Source organism: Engystomops pustulosus, chromosome 2 (genome assembly GCF_040894005.1).
Source record: "Engystomops pustulosus chromosome 2, aEngPut4.maternal, whole genome shotgun sequence".
NCBI classification, from domain to species: domain Eukaryota; kingdom Metazoa; phylum Chordata; class Amphibia; order Anura; family Leptodactylidae; genus Engystomops; species Engystomops pustulosus.
Window position 1 is genome coordinate 205,123,282 of NC_092412.1, and position 27,447 is coordinate 205,150,728.

Genomic DNA, 27,447 nt, shown 5'->3' on the forward strand with positions numbered 1-27,447 from the left:
ACCAATATGGCAAGTTCTGTGCAACGCTTTGGAATCTGTGTGCACTGTATAAATAAAGGACTTATTATTATTTAAAAGTGTTTGCATTTTTTATCCGTGTTTGTAAACGCATACAGTAAAAATTCTGTGAAAATGCATATGCTCCTCAAGTGGCTTTTCATGATGCAGTCAAAATGCATCCAAAAACACATGTAAACACTGCCTCTGGGCAGATTCCCATTTGTTTGTTTTTTGTTGCATGTTTCAACACATCCAAAACGCAAGAGGGGGTTCTGCCAAAAAAAAAAAGGTGACAAAAATGCCACATGGAAATCCACTCTCCAGGTAAATGAAGCCCAGTGTATCCCATCGGATAAAATGAAGCAGATGTAAATGAGCCTGATAATTTCATTAAAATCAGCTGTGATAAATGGGAGGAGTGCTCAGCAAACGTGGAGAGCAGTTTCCACCTTCCACAGAACTGGCGTCATATCGTTGAAAACTATCATTTGTTCTAAGGTAAATTTATCACAAAATCAGTAAATAAAATATAGATTCAAGCTACTATATTGTTGAGCCTGCACAAAGCCTGATAGTAAGCTGACAAGCATTTTTTCAGTTTTACAACATTTTGCATGTGAGATGCGAGATGTGAATATGGTCTATGCTCTATAGTAATGGATCAGGGAACAGTGCATTGCATTCACATATGTCAGATCGCTATGTGTTTTTGAAGTGTTCCTATAGAGGTGAACATGGTGTTTCATGCATAAGTAGAGCATCATGTGTAATGCTCATGTGAAAAGACTGGCTGATATTACTTTACTTACCCACCAGTTAAACCGCGTTTACATGTTGCGTTTTCATTGCGTTTTGAAACGCACAACAACAGCCGAGGAGAGGTGATTTACGGTTTACATTTGTTAGCACATTTAACACATGTTAACATTGTGTTTACATTTTGTTTTCTAAATGCAAATATTAACAATAATTAGGCAAATGACCTCTCCTCAGTTGTTGTAATGCATTTTAAAACACAATGAAAACACAACCAAGAAGCAACATGTGAACACGGCCTCAGGGTGCAGTCACACATTGGGGCAGATTTACTTACCCGGTCCTGTCGCAATCCCACGGTGCGTTGTCTGGCGAGGATTCGGGTCTGGCGCGATTCACTACAATCGTGTGTCCGAGTTCCTGCATGTGTCGCTTCTGAACCGAGGTCCGTCGGTGTTCACCTTCTTCTTCCCGGTGCATGTGCTTCATCTTGCGACACATTTCCTTTTTTAAACTCCGCGATTTGTCCGAATCCAACGGCCACGCCCCCCAATTTGTGTTGCATGCAAGCCAGCGCCAATGCGCCACAATCCGATTGCGTGCGCCAAAAACCCGGGGAAATTCAGGGCAAAAGAGAAATATTCGGGAAACCCGAAGAAAGTGCGGCGTTCATACCCTTAGTAAATGACCCCCATTGTGTCTAATGTATGCGTTTCAGACTGTATTCTACTAGCCGGAGAGAGATTTGCCTAATTTAAACAGCATTAACATGTGCATTTTATTTCATATTACTGATGATGAGGGTGATGACACATGTGGCGTTTTTCCGCCCATTTTTAAGCAGTCCGTTAAAAAACGCATCCATTTTTGACAGGTTTGACCAATTATCTTAATTGAAACTGGTCAAAAATGCATGCGTTTTTCAAAAAACGCGTTTTCTAAAGACACAGGGGTCTGATTACTGAACACATGCGTTCTTCTAGAAAAGCATATACTATTTGTCCCCCCCATGCACTAGTGCTGCGTTATGAGTGCAATGCTAGCGTAACACGTGACCACAGTCTATGGGCGGTGGCACACGTTAGCGTTTTGAACCCCTTTTAGCCAGTTTTTAAGCAGAATTATCAAAAGAATGGGGCAAATAAATAGAATTAGGGTGAACACATCTGAATAGATAAGTAAACAAAAGGAAGACAAAGGAAAGTAGATGTGTATAGATGAAAAAGTTCTTTATTAATTACAAAACGAGCAGTGATAAAAACATTTAAAAGCCCTAAAACACAAGGGTATAGAATCACAATAACTCCCCAGGTACAAAAGGTATAGTGGTAATAGAGATTGTAAACCAATAATGAAGTGTTTAAACAGAAGAATAGATATTAATAATACAAATACAGATGGTAAACAGTGAAGCGATACAATCTCAAACAAGTGGTCACGATACATTACCATTGGTGGAGATCAGGGGAGAGTAGAGGACCCCACGCGTATCGCCCGTCTAGCGGGCTTCGTCAGGGGATAAAGGTGTAGTGAGTAAGATGCCCTTAAATAGCCCCAGGCAGCGACCTGATGCGACTCAGCTGTGAAGCCAGCACGCGAGAGGTGCGTAACGTCACTTCCGGTTTCGACCGGAAGTGCGTCATAGTATATGACGATTGATGCGGTTCATTGAGTAGGCGGGGTATGCGTGTCAAACGCAGCACACCCCATTCAAAATTAGCCAATACGAGGTAAGACAACCAATAGAAGAACCATGGTAACATAGAGGACAAAGTAGTAAGATCGCGGCAATGTCAGGCAGGCGGCGCCACATTAAAAGGAGTACATAAATAAGCAACGGCGTAGAAAACAAGATAAAAAGATTAAAGATCAAAAGATAGCAAGAACTTGATCATGGCTAAAATAAAATCCATGTAAAATACGGCGCACAAAAAATGTATATCTCACAGTTGTGAGAAAAATACGATGAAGTGAGGTAAGTAATCATGAAAAATAGGTGATAAACTTTATAAACTTATATAACACAGGTAAAGAATATATAAATAAATATTGAAGATATCAAAGTGATAAACAGCAATTTGCTGAGTGTAAAACATCAGCCAAAACCAACGTAGATGATCCTGGTAAGAAAGAATATAAAAATAAAAAATGATGGGGTGTCCAGCCAGTGAAAACAGTGAAATAAAATCATGATCACAAAGCCGAAAAAATAGAGAAGCAAGTCACTATAGTGCGCAGAAACTGATGTATGAGAGGCGCCAGTACATACGTGCAACGGCGAAAACAGACTGAGTCGCATCAGGGCTCCAAGGGGAGGGTAATCACAAGGGTGAGAATTAAAAACTGTATACAATAGTAGTCAAAAAGGTAGAAGTCAAGATCACAAGAGTATATATATAACAGAGCAACCAGGATATAGAGCACGAGTAGGAAAGCAGACTCGCAACCAGACAATCGGGTAAATGTATGTGTCCATACGGGTGAAGGGAATTGTGTACAGAAATCAGCAGGTAGAACAATACAAAAAAATCAGTTTTTAAGCAGTCCATTAAACGCATGCATTTTAAAATCTTAAATAATTGGAAAATGGTCTAAAAATGGGTGCATTTTCAAATAACTGCTTAAAGGCCGCGATCACACGTACCGCTAGGCGTCCGTTCATAACGCAACGCTAGCGCACAGGGGGCAGTTCTCGTCCCAAACACAACATGCGATTCAAGTGAAACGCATGCAATTGATAAGCCGATCGCATGCGTTTCTCTTGAAACAAATGTTCGTTCTGCCCGAGGAACGCCCCCTGTGTGCTAGCGTCGCATTATGAAAGGATGCCTAGTGGAACGTGTGACCGCTGCCAAAACGGGCTCAAAATGCCACGTGTTCAACCACCCTCGGGGAGCCTTCCCACACGGCGGTTTTCTCGCATTTTTAAACACATCCAAAACAAAAGTCGGAGAGGGGTCCGCCTGAGACACATGCGTTTCCAATGAAACGCATGCATTTCATTGCAAACCCCCTCCCACTTTTGTTTTGGATTTGTTTAAAAATGTGGGAAAAACTCCACGTGGGAAGGCGCCTTAAAGGAAACCTACCACTTGTAGTGGCAGGTTTCTGATAGAAATACCGGGCACCAGCTCAGGGTGAGCTGGTGCTGGAGCTTATTTTCGTTAGTGTTTTAAACCACGGTATCGCGGTTTAAAACACTTTTTAAACTTTATAGCCGGCGCAGGCAGGTACGCGCTCGGCGCTTACCATGCGCGCGGCTCTCATTCACTTCCTATGTAGCCGCGTGCACGGTAAGCACCGAGCGTGTACTTCCCTGCGCCGGCTATAAAGTTTAAAAAGTGTTTTAAACCGCAATACTGAGCTGGTGCCCGGTGTTTCCATCAGAAACCTGCCACTACAAGTGGTAGGTTTCCTTTAAGGGTGCTGCTTTTAACATAAAGAATGGACCAATTGTCTCGGCAGGGATTTCTTAATCCTTAAATTTATTTACAAAACTGCCAGAGGCAGACAAAAACTTCCCATATCCGGACAAAATGATGTTATAAAACTTCACTTTTATTTATCACAAAATCACTAAAAAAAGGGGGGTGGTTTCACCAAGTGCTCAAACAGGGAATATACTAAAAAGTACAGTGTGTGACATTGCCGCCGAACCTAGTCAGCGATTCACAGTCACTATTGCTCAGGGTGACTAGAAATAGGTTGCCAGGGGACAATTGTATATAATATTTGTAATATAAGGAGTAGAGATGTCAATCAGCGATTAATTTTATCGCATGTAGGTATCATTTCATAACCCTCATTGGGGGTAACCAATCTCGTAGAATGATGCGCAAGCACCAGTGTTGTTACTGTGGAAGGTCCCTGGGCTTATCTGCCCTGTAGGAAGTTGCCGCCATGGTCCCAGATGCGGGGACACTATGGTGGTACTACAGCTATAGGAATGAAATTCTGATTCTATCTTGCTCTCCTGGCCCTATATATTTAGATTAGCTGATAGCTGTTTCACCCTGTATATTATTGTCTAGATCACCCTATATCAAGCTCTCTATATACATATTGACTGCTGTTTGGTTCTAAGGCATGCACAAACTGCTGATTAAAACATGCAAATACTAGCCCCCCAACATGTTTCACCAGCGAACTGGCTTCATCAGGGGTTTGGGCTAACTCAAGGGTGCAGCCACACGTCACGTTTTTGCATTGTTTAAAAACGCATGTGTTTTGTTAGTTTCAAAACAGATGCATTTTTATAAGCTTACTATGGATTTGGCTGTTTTTAATCTGTTTCACAGCTGCCTACACTTCTAGAAATAAAGATAAACAGGTTTAAAGCAGCCAAACTCATGGTAAACATTCAAAAACACATGCAGCACCCTTGGAGTGATGGCACACGAGGTGTTTTGAACCCGTTTTTGGCCCGTTTTTTAAGCAGTCCGTAAAAAAACGCATGCACTTTTGACCAGTTTGAATTAAGATAATTGATCAAACCTGTCAAAAACGGATGCGTTTTCAAAAAAGGCACGCGGTTTTCCAAAACGCATGTGTTTTTTTGATGGACTGCTTAAAAACGGGCCAAACCGCCTAAAAACAGGTTCAAAACACCACATGGGCCACCGCTCTTAGGCTGCAGTCACATGTATAATAAGCCCAATGCTAGCGGAACATTTTTAAAAACGCATACGCAAGCAAATATTTGAAAAAGCGCTTCTCAGTAGATCAGAATGTAGTATAAGTTCAGCTGACCTGGGTTTATTGGGATAAAAGCAGCAAAGGCACAGGCCATGTTCCCCAGTTTAAATTTACCCTTGTGAAACTGACCTATCAGACTATTTTTTAAACCCACACAAGTGAGTGTTCTGGCTGGTAAGTCTGGCCCAAACCCTGACCACCGGAACTGTACTGACAAGCTGAGTTCAGTTACAATTTATCGGCATTGGGCCCGGACATTCCAGCCACAACGTCCTGCAAGTGTGATGCATCACTCTCTTGTGTCTGGGCGGCCTAAGTGTGGCTGGGGGAAAAAACCCATAGCTGTTCTGTATTACGAATCTATACAACATAGATTGTCGCCTATATAGAACTAAGTAAGTATATAAACTTACATTTAAGATGAGTAGCATGAGTCTGGAATATATCATAATACAAGGATTTCTTCAGTCCAGACCTCTAATGCTAGAAGAAGCCTGTGCTCTTATGTGATCATGTTGCACTCTCTGGTGGCCACACTGAGCAATGCAGTCTGATATATTAAAAAATATGGGCTAAAACTGAGGCTTCAGATAAGTTTATTTGTAATCATTCACGATTAAGTGGTGAGCAAAAAAAAAAATGTTTTATTTTATTTTTTACTAGTTTATAAATGTTTTCTTTCAAAATCCAAAAATGCATCTTGCAATGTAGAACCAGGGGAATAAACATTATCACATTAAGCTTTGATGCAGGAGATTTATTTGTTTAAAATCGACTGAACATTACTGGACAGTCGGGGCTGGCATCGGCACTGGGCATACACGGGAAAGTAACCCAAATTAACCCCTTAAGGACGGAGGGTTTTTCGCCTCATTTCTCGCTCTCCAACTTCAAAAATCCATAACTTTTTCATTTTTTTCGTGTACAGACCTGTGTGAGGGCTTATTTTGTGCGTAACAAATTTTACTTTCCCGTAATGTTATTTATTTTAACATGCCGTGTACTGCGAAGCTGAAAAAAAATTCCAAATGTGGAAAAATTGAAAAAAAAATGCACGTGCGTCACGTTCTTGTGGGCTCAGTTTTTACGACTTTCACTCTTCGCTCCAAATAACACACCTACTTTATTCTTTGGTTTGGTGCGATTGCGGTGACACCAAATTTATACAGGTTTTATTGTGTTTTAATACATTTTCAAAAATTAAACAAATGTGTACAAAAAAGAGAAAAAAATTTTGCCATCTTCTGACGCTAATAACTTTTTCATACTTTGGCGCACGGAGATGTGTGTGAAGTCATTTTTTGCGAAATGAAGCGAAGTTTTCATTGCTACCATTTTGAGGTCTGTGCGACATTTTGATCATTTTTAATTTCATTTTTTATGTTATGTAAAAAGGTGTAAAAGTCGCATTTCGGACATTTGGGCGCCATTTCCCGCCTCGGAGGTCACCGCCGCCCGTAACCATTTTTATATTTTGATAGATCGGGCATTTTGGGACGCGGCGATACCTAATATGTTTGTGATTTTTACTGTTTATTATGTTTTATATCAGTTCTAGGGAAAGGGGGGGGATTTGAATTTTTAATATTTTATTAATTTTTTTTATTTTTTAAACTTTTTTTATTTTTTTTCACTATCTTTTAGACCATCTCGGGTACATTAACCCTAGATGGTCAGATCGCTGCTACCATATACTGCAATACTTCTGTATTGCAATATATGGCATTTTTGCAGCACATTCATTACAATGAGCCACTGGCTCATTGTAACGAATCTGCAGCTGCCAGATAGTCTCGGGTCAAACGAAGACCCGAGGCTACCATGGCAACCGATCGCTGCCCCCCGATGACGTTCGGGGGCGTGGCGATCGAAAAAAAGATGGCGGCGCCCGCGCGCCGCCGTCTTTTAAATGCCGTCGGTGACTTTGCCGGCGGCAACGGAGGTGTTAATAGCCACGATCGGTGCAAGCACCGACCGCGGTTATTAGCGGTGGGGGTTTTATGCAATTTGCAAAAACCCCCACCTTTGTATGAAGAGGACTCAGCCGTGAGCCCTCTTCATACATCCCTTATACCTCTGCGCCGTAGAGCTACGGCGCAGAGCGTTAAGGGGTTAAATATGTCCTACATAGGAGTAAGGGTAACTTCCCCCCAACCTAAATCACAACACCCTACAAACAGGGGAACTCACAGAATATATTAAAAAGTTTACTCTTTTATTGCATCGATATTAAAACAAAACCACACATTAACAATTACATAAATTTTTTAAATGATCCCAAGAATAAGATGGAGCCAGGCAACCCAGCTGTAACCAACCAATATTACATTATGTTTCAGTATCAAGTGCTAGCATCTCCATTGATTAATGCAAACAGTTTCTTTCTATAGTAAAAGTTAGGCTGATTGTTACCCTACTACTGTGGCTGCCGTCTGCCCCTCACCCCGACGTGTGTTTCGCCTATTGCTTGCTCAGGAGGCGTGTTCTTGGGATCATTTTAAAAATGTATGTAATTGTTAATGTGTGGTTTTGTTTTAATACTGGGGAAAGTGCCCAGTGCATCGAGTTGAAAGAGGTCTGTATCTAATGAATCCTTAGGGTGTGAGAGGGACTTAAATAAAATACCCACGAGGGGTTCTGTTTGTTATGAAAAAATAAGGAATATTTCAGGGAAAAGGAGACTGCTTTGTAGTTTCTGAATTTTTAATGCTATCATGTGTGTTTTCTGCAAAGGGGCCCATTGAGGCTCTGCCACCCAGGGGCCTACTGAAATCTGGAGGTGACCTTGTAGACAGTGTTAGGATAACTACACATTCTTGCAATGTGTACTTGGGCTGTAAACATCAGCCAATGGTCAGTTGTCTTTAACACATATTGGAGGCGTGTCAATGTTTTAACATCAAAATTCACAAATAAAGTACTTATAAAATAATTTAAAACAGCATAAAATATACTATTAGATAACTAAATACATAGGTACTTCTTAATTGGAGTAAAATGGTCAGTATTGAATAACATCTAAAATATTTGCAGCAAAAGACAAAATTATACAAAAAAAAAAAAAACAAAGCCATCATCAATGAACATGAAGGGTGCCGAAATATATTCAGCTCAGAGTCTGTAATACACTTTTTAATTTCCGTGATCACAGCTATTGTGTAGTAGCCCTGAAGTGAATGAAAAGATGTTATCCGTGTTTCTAATAGTAAAAGGAATAACGTTGTTTACATAACAATTGAGTAATAAATTGGTAAATGAGATGTTCCAGGTCAAGCTCTAAGTCTATATTACGGAAGCCAAAAAAAACCCAAAAAGGGTTTTTGGCAATCTCTGTTGTATAGTGAATGGGAATGAAAGCAGGATGTTGGTATCCACCACATAGGTATGCATGTATTACAGCTGTCCCATAATAATAAATAGGTATCAACTGTATTTGGGGATACAGTATCTCGATTATTTTGGCTGCTGCCTTTTACTAAACAATGTGCATATATGCTTGCTGTATTTTCATAAGTGAATAGCTCTGGGTCAATATAATTGGTCAACAATTTATGAGAGGTTCTACTACTCATGCACACATGTGCAGCCTGTGGAAACGAAACCATGTGCTGAGCCGATCTCATGGGCAATTGCCCAGAGCCCTCCATCCTAAAAGAGCCTTCAGCCAAGGCTGCGTTTGTGTGGGTGACTCGGCAGTAGTGCGAATCGCTCACTGTGTGTATGGACCTGCCGGCGCAAAGTGCGTACTGTCCAACAAATATATCAATAGAACCTTTGTCGTCACTTTGCATACTGAAGGCGCCATCACATGCTGCCTGCTTCTCTCCATAGAGCCGTGACCCAGCGGAAGAGCTTGGAGAAGGATGAGGTGGGGTGAGAACAGAACACACAGGTAAGTATTAGTTTTATGAGTTGTCAATTTATAAAATAATATGTATATACACTGGGTAAGGGGGTTTGTGCTGTACATAAACTGCATGGGGACTGTATTTAGACTTGCTGGGGACTGCATATAAATAGAATGTGGGGTGCCGTATGTAGATGGTGGGGGTCTGTGTATAGATTGTGGGGAGCAGTATATAGATTAAGGCTGAGGTCACATGATGTGTTTCTATTGTGTTTTGAAAAGCATCATCAAACGCCTGCAGCAGTGGCGGCGAACCTATGGCACGGGTGCCAGAAATGGCACTCCAAGCACTTTCTGTGGGCACACAGTCCTTTACCCCAGCCAGACGGCACTCAAGCCTTCCGCCTGCGGTCCAAAACAGTCCAGGACGTGCCACGCTCAGCGCTATTTTAAAGCGACATCCTTGGCTGCCAGGACTACAGGAGGAGCAAGAAGGTGTGGGTAGAGACAGATTGTTGGAGCTCCTGCTCTGGGAACCCTGATTCTTTCTCTTCAGGTGACCCTGGAGGAAAGCTACAATCCAACTTTCTCCATCTCCTTTCTATTGTATTGGTATCCTCAGGATGCCAATACAATTGAAACCTGTGATACAGCAGGGATCAAAAAGTTATTGCTTAAATTGTCGTGTGGGCACTTTGCGACATATAGGTGGGTTTTGGATGTAGTTGGGGCACTCTGTTTCTAAAAGGTTCTCCATCACTGGCCTACAGTTTATGTTAGTGGGAACATGCGTTCTTGTCCTTATTATTAATGTTGAAAAACAAACCCCATGTTGTTACTTATATAAATAACTGGCACATATGCGTGATTTGTTGCCTTGTGTGTTAGCACATTGCATATATAATAACTTTAATAATGAAGGGTTCCTGTAGATCTTTTATTAAAATATATAATACAAAACATAACAAAAACACAAAACAAACATTATGTACAATATATACAAAATATTTACTACAACTCGCCTGCTGCTATTATAAACAAAATGCACCCTACACTAAACTGAATCCCATGCCCACTACCTCCCTCAGACACTGGACTAAGCGACACTAATGGAGAACCCCCTCCAAAGGAGAGAGGCCCTCCCCGTGCCCAGCCTCTCATACTCCAGAGAGCGCACCTTCACCAGGTCACCCAGAATGTTCCTTACCACCTCATCCACCGGGAGGATTTTACGCTGCGTCGACACTAAGCACTGCTAGACTAACTAGGAATAACGTGCAGTGGTCCCAGCCACCCAGGCCTCTGAATGCTCCATAGGCCCCCTCCGCATATGAGAGACTGGCCAACCCAGCAGGTCATTGCACTCCTCCCGGGCACAACCCCTTTCCTCAGAGCTCCTACTCTTCAGATTGTCCCTCACACAAGGCTTTCCATGGAAGCAGCATCAAGTCACGTCCCAGAACTTCAAAGGGATCCTGATAGAATTCAAAAGACTTAAACTTACCCCCAGATCCCGACTTGAGCAATCCCTGGGGGCCAGAGGCTTCTGTAAATGGGTCAACAGAACCCTCTTGTCGAGGAGTTTTCTCGACATGGTCTTGATCTCCCACATTCCCAGTCCCCACCGGCGAATCCCCTTCAGAACCGGGGTAGCGTAAGCCGGAAGATGCCCGTGCGGTGTGCGGAAATCCTTCACTTGCCCTCCGGTCTCCCATTCCTGGAAGAAAGGCCAAAACTATCCCCCTACAGGAGTATACCCACAGAGGAGCCCTCTCTTTCCAGAGGTTTGCTACATTGATCTTAATGAAGGTATTCACTAGGAATACCACAGGGTTGACCATATACAACCCTCCTTGTGCGGTAAGTAACCTCCCTCCTGATAAGGTTTAGCCTATTCCCCCTTAACAGCTGGAAGAACAGACTGTAGACCCGAGTCCAGAGGGGCTCTGGCAACATGCACACACTGCCCAGGTAAATCAGCAATGGGAGCAGGTAAGTTTTGATCAGATTCAGCCTTTCTCTGAGGGTCAAAGACCAACCCTTCCACTGATCCACCTTCCGGGCAACGATCTTAAGCCTGCCATCCCAGTTTTGCTTGGGGTAATCCCCAGGGGCGCACCTACCATGAGCCTGCCGCCCCCTCCATCCTGGGCTGCTGCCCGTCCTTCTCATTCATTGCATGCTGTGTGAATATACACTCGCCGGCCACTTTATTAGGTACACCTGTCCAACTGCTCGTTAACACTTAATTTCTAATTAGCCAATCGCATGGCGGTAACTCAGTGTATTTAGGCATGTAGACATGGTCAAGACAATCTCCTGCAGTTCAAACCGAGCATCAGTATGGGAAGAAAGGTGATTTGAATGCCTTTGAACGTGGCATGGTTGTTGGTGCCAGAAGGGCTGATCTGAGTATTTCAGAAACTTCTGATCTACTGGGATTTTCACGCACAACCATCTCTAGGGTTTACAGAGAATGGTCCAAAAAAGAAAAAACATCCAGTGAGCGGCAGTTCTGTGGGCGGAAATGCCTTGTTGATGTCAGAGGAGAATGGGCAGACTGGTTCGGGCTGATAGAAAGGCAATAGTGACTCAAATCGCCACCCGTTACAACCAAGGTAGGCAGAAGAGCATCTCTGAACGCACAGTACGTCGAACTTTGAGGCAGATGGGCTACAGCAGCAGAAGACCACACCGGGTGCCACTCCTTTCAGCTAAGAACAGGAAACTGAGGCTACAATTTGCACAAGCTCATCGAAATTGGACAGTAGAAAATTAGAAAAACGTTGCCTGGTCTGAAGAGTCTCGATTTCTGCTGCGACATTCGGATGGTAGGGTCCGAATTTGGCGTCAACAACATGAAAGCATGGATCCATCCTGCCTTGTATCAACGGTTCAGGCTGGTGGTGGTGGTGTCATTGTGTGGGGAATATTTCCTTGGTACCAATTGAGCATCGTTGCAACGCCACAGCCTACCTGAGTATTGTTGCTGACCATGTTCATCCCTTTATGACCACAATGTACCCAACATCTGACGGCTACTATCAGCAGGATAATGCGCCATGTCATAAAGCTGGAATCATCTCAGACTGGTTTCTTGAACATGACAATGAGTTCACTGTACTCAAATGGCCTCCACAGTCACCAGATCTCAATCAAATATAGCATATTTGGGATGTGGTGGAAAGGGAGATTTGCATCATGGATGTGCAGCTGACAAATCTGCGGCAACTGTGTAATGCCATCATGTCAATATGGACCAAAATCTGAGGAATGCTTCCAGCACCTTGTTGAATCTATGCCACGAAGAATTGAGGCAGTTCTGAAGGCAAAAGGGGGTCCAACCCGTTACTAGCATGGTGTACCTAATAAAGTGGCCGGTGAGTGTATATGCATGCTGTGTGAATATATATGTGTTTATGCTGTCTATTTGTGTATATACTGTGTGTGACCCGGTCCTACTACACCGGACTGACCCGGCCCTACTGCATCTATATATTGTCCTAACTATTTTGCCACAAATAAAAACGTTAATAAAAAGCAATCATTTGGATGTACAATCTCTAAAATGGTATTGATGGAAACATAATCTTATCCAGCAAAAAAGCTCCATAAGTATGAAATGGTCCTACATATATGTTAGAATATTTGAAATCTTCCTGATCTTATTGACCCAATTATTAAAGGGGAGATATAATTTGAGGTGCACAAGAAAATGTCGCAATTGCGTTTTTTTTTTTTTTTGTCAGTTGTTCTGCAAATGGAATTTATTTCCACTTTTCCAGTACACAGCATGGAATATCAAATGCTGCCGCTACCATATAGTATAATTTATACTGCAGATAAGGCTGTATGCACACTGCATTTATTCCACTGTATATGTCACGGTAAGGGGGGGGGGCGGCATCTTTCTGAAGTTCGCCTCAGGCAGCAGAAAGGCTAGATACACCCCTGGTAATCCCCCAGGCCAAATTCGGTGCCGAGAACTTTGGCAGAGTCTTGGGGCCCTGGAAGAGTGTCCGGTAGATGATAGCCTGGATTTCCCTCTCCCAGCCAGAGACTCTCACTTATCAGGGGTTGATCTTAGAGCCAGAAGCCTCTAAGTAGCGGTCAACCTCCAACATCACCCATTGTGCCTCCCCTCGCGAGGACACAAAAAGGCTGACATCATCGGCATACGCTACCACCCTTAGCGGCTTCGGGTGCCGCCCGGTCCATCCCGACTCCCACCAACTGGCCACGATCAACCCTCCTAAGGAATGGGTTGGTTGCGAACATGTACAGTAGTGGGCTCAGAGGACAACCCTGGCGAACACCAGACCAACCTCAAAAGAGCGGCCAATCCAACCGTTCACAAGCGGGAAACTCTGTCAATTGGTTAAAGGTTTTGTATGCAGGGGCAAACTCCCCCGGCCATACCTCGGAAGGACAGACCAGAGGTACTCGTGGTCAACCTGATCAAACGCTTTTGCCTGATCCAAGGACAGCAAGTACCCCTTACAGTTACCAGCCCTGCCCTGCTCCACTGCCTCCCGGACACAGAGCACAGCACTAAATGTACTGCGGCCTGGAACAGAGCAATGCTGGGTCCCCGAAAGGAGCCAGGGCGCAAATTGCACCAGCACCTTTGCCAAAACCTTTCTGTCCGCATTGAAAAGCGCTATGGGTCTCCAGTTCACAACACGAGATCGATCCTTACCCTTTGACAGAATGATCAGGGAAGACCACCTTATTGAATTCGGCAGAGCACAGAGGAAAGACACTCATTGAATACCAAAAGGGGGAACCAAGACGTCCTTGAAGGTCTTGTAAAGCTCAGATGTTAAGCCATCCGGACCTGGCAATTTATTGAGGGCGAGCCCTTCAATCGCCAGGCTGACTTCCTCTTCCCTGATCACTTCGGTCAAAACATCGAGAGTGGTCTACTCCTGGTTCAGGAACAGTTTCAGCCAGGAAAGCCGACATCACATCCCGATTTAGATCCTTCCTGCCCAAGAGGTGTGAGTAGAAGGATCTGACGACCTCCAGGATCCCTGATCTGGACCTTTTTAGGGATCCCGTACTGTTAACCAGTCCTGTGACAACTTTACCATTCACTGACATCTTGCAGTTTCTGTAAGGGTCGGGCGAGCGGTATTTCCCGTAATCCCTCTCAAAAACCAAAAATTTTAATGTTAAAAAAACAAACCCCATGTTGCTACTTATTATATATGTGGCAGTTATTTATATAACTTTAATAATGATGGGTTCCTGTATGTAAGCACTGTGTTATCCAGGTGACATTACACTGTTAGTGACTGTTGGAGCAAATTGGGAATGATGCAAATGTTTTATATGGGGATCCTCTCTAGTTTCCTTGGGGTGGATGGTGTCTTGCACTGAGGAAAGGCTTGCAGTGATAGCTTGTGGAACTTTTTCCGAACTGCATCTGTGGAGCTCAACCACAGTGATTTTGGGGTTCTTGTTTACCTCTTTTACCAAGTCTCTTCTCCCACTGTTTCTTAGTTTGGCTGAATGGCCAAGTCCAGAAAGTCATCCCAAACTTCTTCCATTTAAGGATTATGGAGGCCACTGTGCCTTGCCACAATTCTGTTTCTGAGCTCCCTAGGCCGCAATCACACAACCGTATAAAAACAGCTGTGTGTGTATGTATGTATATGTGTGTGTATATGTGTATATATATATATATATATATATATATATATACATTCCAATGGGCAATGTCCACCGTACCTTAAGCCATAAAAAAATATAGAGCATGTCCTATTCTCCAATGTTTTTCTGTTCCGTACAGCCCATAGAAGTCAATGGAAACGTATAAAATAGGCTAAATTGGCAAAAATATTTGAACCACAGAAAAAAACGTAGAGTGTAGATTAATAGGCAAAATAGAACTTTTTTGATTTTGCCAATTGGCTGCAATGAAACTGCAAAACTGAAAAATTTTAAACGTTATGTGTATTTATGTAAGACAGAAGATGTGTTCAATGGTAGATGTAAAGGTGACCTAAATATGTAAAATGGATAGAATAACCCAGTCGTCATGTAAACTTTTTCGCTTTACGAAATTAAACCTGAAAATACCGTGACCTGTTCAAAGTTGCTTCATTCTATTTGTAGATTGATAGCAATAGCAAATATTGGTGTTATCCAAATCTATTGTTTATGGTATACAGTATAATATTTAACTATAATTAACCATTTGTATTGAACACACAGCTAGAATCCCTTTCCGACACCTGGCGTATTAGTACTGCACAGGCAGCAGTGGCTTGTCGACCCATGCTGTACTTTTAATGTTTTAAAGATTTTTTTTTTTTATTATTATTATATAGGGTTATGCTGGATGAGAAATATGAAAATTTATGTGGAACTTATTGGCTTGATGTGTCACATCATATGCCATGGCTCTTTATCAATAACGGTAGGATTTACTGTAATATACATTTTATAGTGCTCAGGTTATTTACTGAGGACCCCAACAATCCTCTTGGTAAGTTGCTGAGTGGGATCCTAATTGTAAAGAAAAATAGGTGGACACCGGTGGAGAAAACTAAGAGACCTACACCTTGAATATCGCTCAAAAGCCTTCTCAAGTTCATTTCCCAGTCTTTGATATTTACATATTCAGTCACATGGTTATACAGGATGGACCAAACAGGGAGGGGGAGGATAACTGCTGAGAATTTGGTTGAATACCTGACATCCTGACCAGAGACCCTGAATGCACCAACCCCTCATCTTCCTGCATTAACTGATTTGAGCATTTTTACAAACACAAGGTGCACATTGACTTTCTGAGTATTGTAAATGGAGTCTTTGAACTTCACAATAGTTTCGGGGTGTACCAGAAGATTTAAAAAATTTCATCACAACATTTGTTTTGTGTGTGTGTTTTTTTTTTTTTTTTTTTTTTGTTTTTTTTTTTTGTTTTAATACTCATGTTGCTCATATAAACAATATATTATTTTTTGAGGGCTATTTAAACTATATCACGTTTATAAACCATAGAATACCGCATACTCCTGAAACGCTGGAACATCTTTTCTTAGATCAATGTTCTGCTTCTTTGTTTACTCTTTCTGTAAACATTTCAATAATTTCTAAAGAAAAAGCATACACCCTGTTATTAAAAAGGTGCTACCCCACACCCTCTGCCAGTACCCAGAAAATTCCTGAACTAAGACCTTGTTATTTACAAATTTGAAATAGTTTGAAACCAGTCAGACAAGGATTTCATCTAAAGCTTGGGAAAGGGCCATAAACACTTCATTTCCACCATGCCTTTGATTTGTTTTTAATAATTTAATCAATCAAATTCTATAATATCGTGACAACGTATAGGAGTTGTCCAACTAATAGAACATTTTCCCAAGTCTATTAACTGATTTTTGTTGGCCAAGAGATTTCCAATAATAATCACGTACCTGGCTTACAACCTGCAGAAGAGGTGCAGCTCCACCAGGCATAATTAAAGTGGATGGAGAAGGAAGCCTTCCTATTTCTCCAGGGCAGAGTTTCTCCCAGGAGTTGGGTCCTCTAAAACAAGTCCTACTAAGTGGTGACCCTTTTACAAATGGCAGGTATATGGCTTCAACAGGAGGATGACACCGACTGGGTAGTCTTTGTATGCAGTGAAGCAGAAATCCTCCACAACATTTGGAAAGATAAGTGAGTCTATATTTCTCCCTGAATTGGGGTATGAAAGGGTAATGGGGGGGGGGGGGATGTAGTATTGCCCGCCCTGCTGTAGAGCTGGAGTAGTGAGTAGAAGAATCGTCTGAGGACAACTGCAAGAGAATGTCACCCCAAAGGTGGTCTGAATCCGTCGCTGACCATTTCCGGCAACAGATCACCCATCATGGTGGCTGTGACCCAGACAACTCTGCCCCTCATCATTGTGGGTTCCACTGTGCCATTACCTCTTGCAATGCCAACAGTTTCAGGGGGAGCTCGATATCCTACATGTGTCTCGCTCAGGTCCACCAGAGTTCACCTTCTTCCCAGTGTATGTAAGTGCATGGCTTGCAAAACAATTGTAAAGTTGCTGTGTCCGAATCAGTCGGATCGTCTGACGGCCCGCCCCCCCCCCTCAGTTATGTTGCATGAAAGCCGGCGCCGATGCGCCAAAATCCGATTGTGTGCGACACAATCCCCTTCTAAATCCCTGTCCCATCGGTGCGATCCCCGAAAACATCAGGAAACCCTACGGAAATGCTGCTGCGGGACCCTTAGTAAATAATCCCCCTTTTGTCATAAATCCATTACACTGCTACTGTATTACTGTGTAGATTTAATGTACAGATGTACCCTAGATGTTTTGGGGCTTCAAAACCCTATTGAGTGGAGGGGGGCCTATCCATTTCTACATTTCTAGTTGTACCCCTTTTGGGCATTCATTACTTCAGCAGCAGACAATGAAATCTTATGGAAGCCGGGCTCAATGGAAAACCAGCAGATTGGAGATTTTCTTTTTATTTCCTCTTGTTCTCCCTTTTCTGTGCACTGCACCAGCAGCCCACTGTGTAGGGGTATCTGTCTCGGCTCTATATGCAACCACTTATAGTTTATGGACAGGAAGGTATTCCTTCTCCTTAATGATTCCTTTGAAGGGCACATTACAGTTCAGGGGGTCAGTATGGGAGCAAAATTTTCACATATAAACCCACATCGGGAAACATAATATTGCACGCTAAATCTCAACATCCACCACGTACCATTAAGGCTACTCCTGTGGAAGAATTAACTTGAGCTAAACATAATTGCATGAGACTTAAAAAGAGCGGCTATTCCAACTGGACATTACAAAGGGCATGTAATTTTGTATTAAAAAAAGGATAGAAATACTCTGATTAATCCTTCCTTAACTTAATATACATAGGTCAGACCGCAAGTAAAATAATCCTGATGGATTGTTGCTATCAGGTGTCTCAAAACACTTTTTACATGTACACAAAGCGAGTACCAAACATTTATGCCTATATGCCAGAGAGAATTGAAGAACTAGTATGGGGAGACAACTTAAGCAATTATCTGAGAAATCGCAAAGCTTGTTGTATTTTTTTTTTTAATTCCGTGTGGTCTTTACCTCAAGAAAGAGCTTATGTTTCATTATAAACTATAAAAAGTACACATCAACATTTTACTATAAAGTTTATTAAATGCTTCACATATTTATATACCAAACAGCTAGTTTTGTTGCTATTGCACATATGTTTATGGCACTCTATCGTTACTGTTTTTATACCATCTTTAACCCCTTAGCGCTACCGGGCTCTTCTGTGCCACCGCTTCATGTGACATGGTAACATCGAGGTGGGACGCACGTGACAAAGGCAGGAGAACCTCTTGCCTAGGTCACCTGACCACTCGGATCAGTCCCGACCACCAATCGCTGCGATTGGCCAGTCAATCCTGACTAGCCAATTGCAGCGTTTATAGGCTGAAAACTTGTTTTTAGCTCTCTCTCCTCCAGTGGCTCCATTTTTGGTTTGTTATCGCTGGAGAGCGGAGCAGAGCGTTACTGTTTGCTCCAAAACACAGTTTTCCTATCTGATCCTTCTTGTTCTCTATTGATCCCTATCTGTTCCCTCCTGCATCCTTTGTGTTCCCTGTGTGATCACCTTACGTGAACACACTTGTCTTCTGTTTTTTCCAATCTCCTGTCTGTCCCTTCTGAACCCAAACGCACTTTTAGCATTGTTCTGCACTGAACGCACTTTGCATTGTGAATAGCGCTGCACAGTATTATTAGTGGTGGTTAGTTTGTCTTGGGGCAAGCTAGGTGCATTTGTGCAGTGTACATAGGTGCACTTTTTGTGTGTGCCATCTGGGCGGCTTGTCTGTGTGGTTTGGTGCACATTTATTTTTAATTTTTTTTTTTTTTTTTTTTGTGTGTGTGCTAGCTAGACGGTAGTTGGGTGCACATCGAATTTTTCTGGTGAACGTTCTTTTTTTTTTTTTTTTTTTCTGGTGCACATTCTTATATTTTTTTTTTTTTATTTTATTTTTTTTTTTCCTGTGCAATGTCTTTGAAGACGCTCACCGTGTTGGAGGCATGCTTGCCTCTGACATGGAGTCAGCAAGTGGGGATGATGTCCCCTTTTATCCATCATCCAGCTCATCTTCCAGTGACGTGGAAGGACCCCTGTAGTTCAGACCAATCTGTACGCTGCACAGCATATTTCCCAAAATCCCTCTTAATTTCATGCACAACCCTACCTGTAGACCCCAGCACTGGAGAAGAGATGAAGTATTGGGGCATATTACTTCTTATGGGGATTGTAAAGAAGCCCGCAATCGGGGACTAATGGAGCACAGACATTCTGTAACACACCCTCATATTCCGCATGGCGATAAACAGGATGCGCTTTGAAGCCATCCTTAAATTTATGCACTACATAGACAACACAAAGTGCCCACCCAGAGATGACCCCAGTTATGATCGTTTATTTAAGGTCATATATTAGATCATTTTAGTGCCAAGTTTGCCCATGCATATACCCTCACCAAACATGTGAGCATAGACGAGTCCCTGGTACAATTTGAAGGGAGACTTCAATTCCACCAGTACCTGCCCAATAAGAGGGCAAGGTATAGCGTGAAGATGTATAAGCTGTGCGAAATCCGGGTATACCTACAAGTTCAGGGTATATGAAGGGAAGGACTCCACTATAATGGCTGAAGGATGGTCCTTGCATTTCTTTGACATTTGGTTTATATTTTAAGGTATACAGAGTCTAAAATGCTGGAGATTATGGTAAAGGACTTAAAAGCTGCATTGCCTGCATCTGTGAAGCCTAGTGACATAATTTGGGATCATAAACAAATGTGTTGTCATAAGATAGTAACATGAATATATGATGTAGTTGAATTGCCAGTCTGCTACACAGGTAGTCCCCTGGTTACGTGCGAGATGGGTTCTTTAGGTTTGTTCTTAGAATTTGTATGTAAGTCGGAACTGTATAGTTTTATAAATGTAGCTCCAGGCAATTTTTTTTTTTTTTTTTTTTTTTTGTCCGTGACAATTGGATTTTCAAAATTTTTTGCTGTCACGAAACCAAGGATTATCAAATAAATGTCATTACACACACCTTACAGCTGACAATTGCAGTTTGGGACTAAAATAAAGCATCTAGAGTGTTTTTCACCAGAGGTCACAGTCCTCCATCTGTAATTTGGGTGTCCTTAAGTAGGGAATGCCTGTATACCACTCAGCCAAGTAAAAAAACAGGGACAGACAAGTTTGATTCTTTTTCCAGGGCCAAAGCTTCCTTTTTTTTTGGGGGGGGGGGGGGGGGATTCAGGCCCAGGGACAGCCAGGCATTGACAATGGTGTTAATATATATTGTCTATTCAGCCCCACATAGCAATCATCCTTTCCGTTCTTCTGTATCCTTCCACCCTCCTCATATTCTTCCCTCTAACGTCCTAACTTTCTACTGGTTATTTCCCCTTGACTAGCTTTTGAAAGATATCTTATTGGCTATAACAGAGATAACTGAAGTTCCCAAAGCTGTAGTTGGCTGATCAATGGGAACTGTTACGGTGACAACTGGACAAACTTGTTATCCTTTGAGATAGTTGTGGGGCAGGACAGACATTCATCTCTACGCAGACAAAAGCCATAAACCAGGTAGGATTGTTTCTTTTGTACAACAACATGTAAGCAGTCAACTGCCACCTAATTCTTGCTGTCTACTGATAAGTTTTGTCTAGAGATAAAACGTGCATGTGTAACCCTAAATCTAGAGCATTTTTAAGAGAAACTTCCGATATCTGAACTTCCCTGCTCCTCTCTACACATCAAATAGAATAACTCTCCATTGTGAGATCAATGCATACAGTACCTCTAGACAGAAACAATATAAAATATGTCTACAACATGTAAGTCTTTTCCTAAAAGGAATAGACTCCCATCTGTGGACTGTACTGTTTTAATGTTCTCACATGATATCAGTACAGAAGGGAGAAAAGGGAACTGGTTTAGCTAGGTGAGAAGGCATTAGTGTAAGTCAGGAATTTATTATCCTAATGCTCTTGTTAGATTTGCACAAGTCTGTTCCATCCTGCTGATAACTATAAACACTGCATCTTCCTCTGGTATGGATTTAAGGTTGTGTCCCATCAGATTCTGAGCAAAGAGTCAACTTAAAAGGTAAATGTGCCTATACTGTATGTGTGTATATATATTATACAATTTTTTTTCTAATAATCCTAATAAATATGAATTAATGCTTAGAATTTCATGAATATGGTAGGGGAAATTCAAACCATGTAATTATTATAATTCTTTTTTTTTTTTTTTTTTTTTTTTTTTTTTTAGGTATGTGCATAAACCTTGATACAGATTAAATCCATTTCATATCTCCAATTTGTGCTTTTCACCCCAATATCTCCTTTTGGTATCCTGTGTGTCTGAATCCTAACACTTTTTTAATCCCCTCCTCCCATTTATATTTATAGCATGTGTCTACACTGCACAGATTTCAAGCTGTCCTAGATTAATATTTTTTTTTAATGATTGACTAAACTGTAATCCTGTAGATACTCAATAACTTGCAATGTCTGTGAATCCATACTTGTTGGGGTTAAGTAAACATGTGAAGAATTTTTATGAAATGTATTTGGATGGGTTTTATGTTTTTACAATCTTCAAGTTAGAGTGTCTTTTTTGGGGGCCACAACTGATTTAAAGTCACAAAAACCACTGTGGCAGCCGCATGTCACCTACATTTAATTTATTTTCCTGAAGTATGACAAGCTGAATGTGATGTTAGGAATAAGTGCAAATATATATGCACCTGCATGCTTATAAACTGGCATATTTCTGTCATTAAAAATCCTGCCTGTTTTTATTTCTGGTTATTTTTATGAAGGTCTATGGAAAATGTGTCCCACAGTAGTATAATAACTGAATATTTGGAAAATGTATTCCAAAAAAATGAGACTGCACTCCAAATTCAATGTGAAAAATGAATGGGTGCTTTACTTACCCAAGTGGGTAAATAAAGCACCCATCCGTTTTTTTTGTAGTACATTTGCCTGGTGTGTCAAGACCAGTTTTGGGGTTTGCCATTTTTTCTATTGCTTTGATGCTGCTAGACTTTCTAATGTTTTGAATATTTGGCAAGCGATCAAACTTTTAGATATTAATTGTGGAACTTGTACGATCACAGCAGAGGACGTAAAGTGCAAATCTCCTGTCAGAAATGGAAACAAATGTAGCAAACTTTTAGGCAACATTTTTAGGGTCACTTGCACCTTGCCCATTTTCCTTTCAGGAAAATCGTGGTACGGGCTCTGCATTGACGTTGATGCTCTGTGCGTTGAAAAGTAAATTACCAACTCTAAACCAGAAAAAAATTCTAAAAATTCCATAGCAAAGGAAACCCCTACAAATAATGCCATGATGTAGGCCATTTGATAAAAACCTATTCATCAACAAATATCAGCACACATCTTTATTTTTTTACTGATAACACCAACATTCTAGTAAAAAAAGTTCATATTTGATGTATTTATTTTTGTAGTTTCCAATGCAACCTCTATGTAACTAGCTGAGCTTCAGCAGAGAATTGTGTCCCTTTTAATTAATTTTATCAGCAAGGAAGGAGTGGGAAAAGAACCACAATAATTGGTAAAATACACTCTTCTGTGATTATAATTTGCAGGTTTTTTTGTATTTACTATTCTGTTGATTTTATGCAAAATTGGTTAAAAACTTAGTGCCCACTTTTTGTTGTTGCATTGCTATTAAATAATTTAATATTTAAGGGGGCTTTTATCAGGTTGTTGGAAAGGATAGCAATATGGCATTAGACTAGACTAGGCCGTCTTCTGCTGCCCCAGATTTATCAGTTTATGACCAAAACTGTTCCACAATTATTCTACTTTTTGATGCATAGAATTTTCCTAGTGAAGCCACACCCCTTATAAGGCCACACCTCTTTTGTCATACTAGTCTGAAAAGCTTCTAAAGTACTAAATAAATAGGATGCAAGACATTTCAAGGGTTTTTTGGAACATATTTTGGTAGAAGCTGATACAGAAGGTTAGATTCAGCAAAACACATTTTGGGAGATCTTTTATCAGACATATTCTACACTGAAGCAGGCAGCTGTGGAGCATGTAAGATAAACCTTTGCTTCCAACTCACTCTCACATTTTAATAAATAGTAATAATCTAGTTGTACAGTTCTCAAAACAGTATCTATGCTGGTTAACTACAACCCTGGGTTTTTCTGCCTAAACTGTGATTACTAGGTGCCTTTCAGAGTTTCATATTGGCTAGGTGTGTTTTGTGGAAAGCTGGGTGGTTTAATCTTGATTCTGAGTTGGAGTTTTCAGGTGACATTTGGTTGGTAGGTTGATTTGATGAATGGATGGTTGGTTGGTTGGTTGTGAGGGGAGCATCCAGGAATGCCTTAAATATTCCTGTGATTTGTAATACTACTGTCTGTCTGTGTTTTGTTGGTCCTGAACCCCAAACCTCTGAATCCTGAAAGTTTGAACCCTGTTTCTCAAAGTAGTGATTGTCAACCAGTAGTCCCTTACCACTAGGGTTTGTGAGGCTATTAGATGTGAAATTCCATTGTGCGTGAGTTATGGGGTACACCCTTTCTCTCCCTTGACTTAAAACTACAGCCACTCCAAAACTTCACTCCAACTGTGTACAACAACATTTTTAAAAAATGTCAGAACACAAAGTTAAACTTTTCTTAGAAATAAAAGTACATAACAAAAACTGTGTACATTAGTTATATTTTGACATGAATCCTTGATTTAGTATTATATAGCACAGTTTTTTTAAGCACACAAAAAATATAAAAACAAACAATAAAATATAAAAATAAGTACAACAAAACATACGTCCCATGTAAGAACTTACTGGTGTTACTTCACCTCTTTGAAATACATAGATAACACAGCAACTTGTAGGTGGTATAAGATAAAAATTACTTTTTATTAATCAAATCTATTAAAAACTGATGCATCAAATAAAAATGAGTGTCCAGGGATGGAGTCCCCGGATTCACAGGAGGCTATTTCCATCCACAGTAACCAACCACACTCTCATTCTTCTGACGATAGGCGGTGCCGGGAGTTTTAAATGTCACCTTGCACCTGCGTACTGTGGTGTGTCGCTCTCTGGGGAAGGCTCCTTGGAGACACTTCTCTTACAGAAAACTCTATTAAGCGATTTTTCTAGAGATGAGCGAACACACTCGTCCGTGCTTGATGCTCGTTCGAGCGTACCCGTAACTGCTCGTTGCTCAGACGAATACTTTGCCAGCTCCAGATAATGGCATCTCCCGCCGTTTTGATTTTTGGCGGCCAGAAACAGAGCCAATCACAAGCCAGGAGCCTCTGCACTCCACCCAGCATGACGTGGTACCCTTACACGTCGATAGCAGTGGTTGGCTGGTCTGATCAGGTGACTCTGGAATAGACTAGTCCCTGCCCGCGCTGCTTGCATCATTCTCTGTCTGGATGCCGTTTGGGAGAGAGTTGCTGCTGCTGCAGGCATAGCGTTGGGGTGTTATATTAGCTTAGTGTTAGGCAGGAGTGAGTCTACAAGAACCCAACAGCCCTTCTTAGGGCTAGAATAGCGTTATATATATATTTTTTTTTTGTTTGCTTGTGGCTGGCCTTGCTGGCACTAGTAGTGCAGCTAGTACCATATTGTGAGGAATTTGCAGGGAGACTTGGGAACGTTCTATTTAGCTCTTAGTGACACACATATCCATTTCAAACACCTAAGTGGGACAATTTATTAGGGGTTTGATTGAATTAGGCACAGTCTGATGATTTTTTTTTTTTTTCCCCAAAACTGAAAGTGACAGGCACACCACAAAATCCAGTTGTTTGCTGTCAGTGTAGGCTAGAAACTAGCCATAGCAATCATCATCTTTTGTGGTTGCTGTGTGATTTCTTCTAATTGTTTTGTTAAAAAAAAAACACAAAAAAACACAAATAAAATTTACAGTTTAAACTTTAATTTTGAAAATGTTGAACCCTAGGGGTAGAGGACGAGGGCGTGGGCGTCCAACTACTGCAGGGGTCAAAGGCCGTGGTCCTGGGCGGGGTGAGCCACCACCTGCTGATGAGGGAGCAGGGGGACGCCGCAGAGCTACACTCCCTAGGTTCATGTCTGAAGTTACTGGGACTCGTGGTAGAGCACTGTTGAGGCCAGAACAGTGCGAACAGGTGATGTCGTGGATTGCGGACAATGCTTCTAGCCATTTGTCCACCAGTCAGTCTTCCACACAGTCCACCCATGTCACCAAAATCAGCACTCCTCCGGCTCCTCCACCTCAGCCTCCTTCCCCCCCAGTCTGCCCCCTCCCAGGAAAATTTGGCATTTGAACCGGCCTACTCTGAGGAACTGTTTTCTGGACCCTTCCCACAGTCACAAACCACTTGTCCAGTTACTGCTGAGCTCTTTTCCGATGCCCAGGTTTTCCACCGGTCGCAGTCTGTGGGTGATGACATTGTTGACGTAGTGGAAGAAGTGTGTAAAGAGGTGAGAAGACATGGTTGTCAGACAGTGGTGAAGTTGTTGTCAGGGCAGGAAGTCCGAGGGGGGAGCAGACTGAGGGATCGGAGGATGATGAGGTGACAGACCCAAGCTGGGTTGATAGGCCGGGTGAACACAGTGCTTCTGAGACGGAGGCGAGTCCTCGACGAGAACAGGTTGGAAGAGGCAGTGGTGGAGCCAGACGGAGAGGCAGGGCCAGAGCTGGTGCATCAGCGCCAAATGTTTCACGTAGTGAAGCTCCCGTGGCGAGGGCTAGGTTTTCCGAAGTCTGGAGGTTCTTTAAAGAAACACTGGATGACCGACTGACTGTGGTGTGCAACCTGTGCCACACCAAGATTAGCAGGGGTTCCACCACTACCAGATTAACCACCACCAGTATGCTCAGGCATATGAATGCAAAACACCCCACTCAATGGAACCAAGGCCGTTCAACTCCGGCCGGGCACACCACTGCTCCTTCCCTGTGTCATCTGCTGCCTCTGCTAGTCAGCCCCCGGCCCAAACACCTCGCATGCAAAAACCACACCTTCGCCTCCACAGCATCCACCAATGTCTCCATGCGCAGCGTTCAGCTCTCCATAACCCAGACGCTGGAGCGCAAGAGGAAGTATAATGAAACCCACCCACACGCCCAAGCCCTCAACGTCCACATCTCCAAATTACTTAGCCTGGAGATGCTGCCCTATAGGCTGGTAGAGACCGAGGCCTTTCGCGACCTCATGGCAGCGGCCGCCCCTTGGTATTCGGTCCCCAGCCGCCACTCCTTTTCCCGATGCCGTCCCAGCCCTGCACCAGCACGTGTCAGACAACATCATCCGTGCCCTGACCAACATGGTTTCTGACAAGGTCCACCTGACCACGGACACGTGGACGAGTGCTGCCAGGCAGGGCCACTGTATATCGCTAACGGCACATTGGGGCTGCTCATATACTGCCGACGCCGAGGATTGCGGGGTCTACCTCGGTCCAGGTCTCGCAGGCCTACTATGCCTCCCACCCATCCTCCACCTCTTCCTCCAAATTTACCATCCGTGGGCATGGCGCCATCAGTCGGTATCTCTAGGCACAGCAGCAGTGCCGTCGCTAAGCGACAGCAGGCGGTGCTCAAACTGCTGAGCCTAGGCGAGAAAAGGCACACTGCCCAAGAGCTATTACAGGGCATCACTGCGCAGACTGATCTGTGGCTGGCACCGCTGAACCTGAAGCCAGGCATGGTTATGTGTGACAACGGCTGTAACCTAGTGGCGGCTCTGCAACTCGGCAGACTAACACATGTGCCATGCCTGGCCCATGTGTTAAATCTCATAGTTCAGCGGTTCCTCAAGACATACCCCAATCTGTCTGATTTGCTCACGAAGGTACGCCGCATCTGTGCTCATTTCAGGAAGTCCAGCACAGATGCTGCAACTCTCAGGGCAGCGCAGCGCCGCCTCCAACTGCCCGCTCACCGACTGTTGTGCGACGTGCCCACGAGGTGGAATTTAACATTAACCATGTTATCCAGAGTTTACCAGCAGCGCAGAGCGATTGTGGACTGCCAGATGTCAACTTCCACCAGAACTGGTAGTCAGGTCAGTCAGCTTCCTCAAGTCTACAATGAGGAGTGGAC

General features: G+C 42.6%; 1 protein-coding gene across 4 annotated transcripts in view; it reads left to right on the top strand.

Moving 5' to 3' along the window:
* Positions 1-397: 397 nt before the first annotated feature.
* Positions 398-27,447, top strand: part of LOC140119151 (arylsulfatase D-like) — a 65,415-nt gene continuing 38,365 nt past the window's right edge. The window contains exons 1-2 of one of the 4 annotated variants that reach the window (XM_072137865.1): positions 408-498; positions 9,283-9,343. In XM_072137865.1, the coding sequence (XP_071993966.1) occupies positions 9,315-9,343 (29 nt within the window). In that variant the 5' untranslated portion in view covers positions 408-498; positions 9,283-9,314. Of the gene's footprint in view, positions 499-9,282; positions 9,344-21,378; positions 21,456-27,447 lie in introns of those variants that run through there. The other 3 variants (XM_072137867.1, XM_072137871.1, XM_072137868.1) reach the window with 3 other exon arrangements.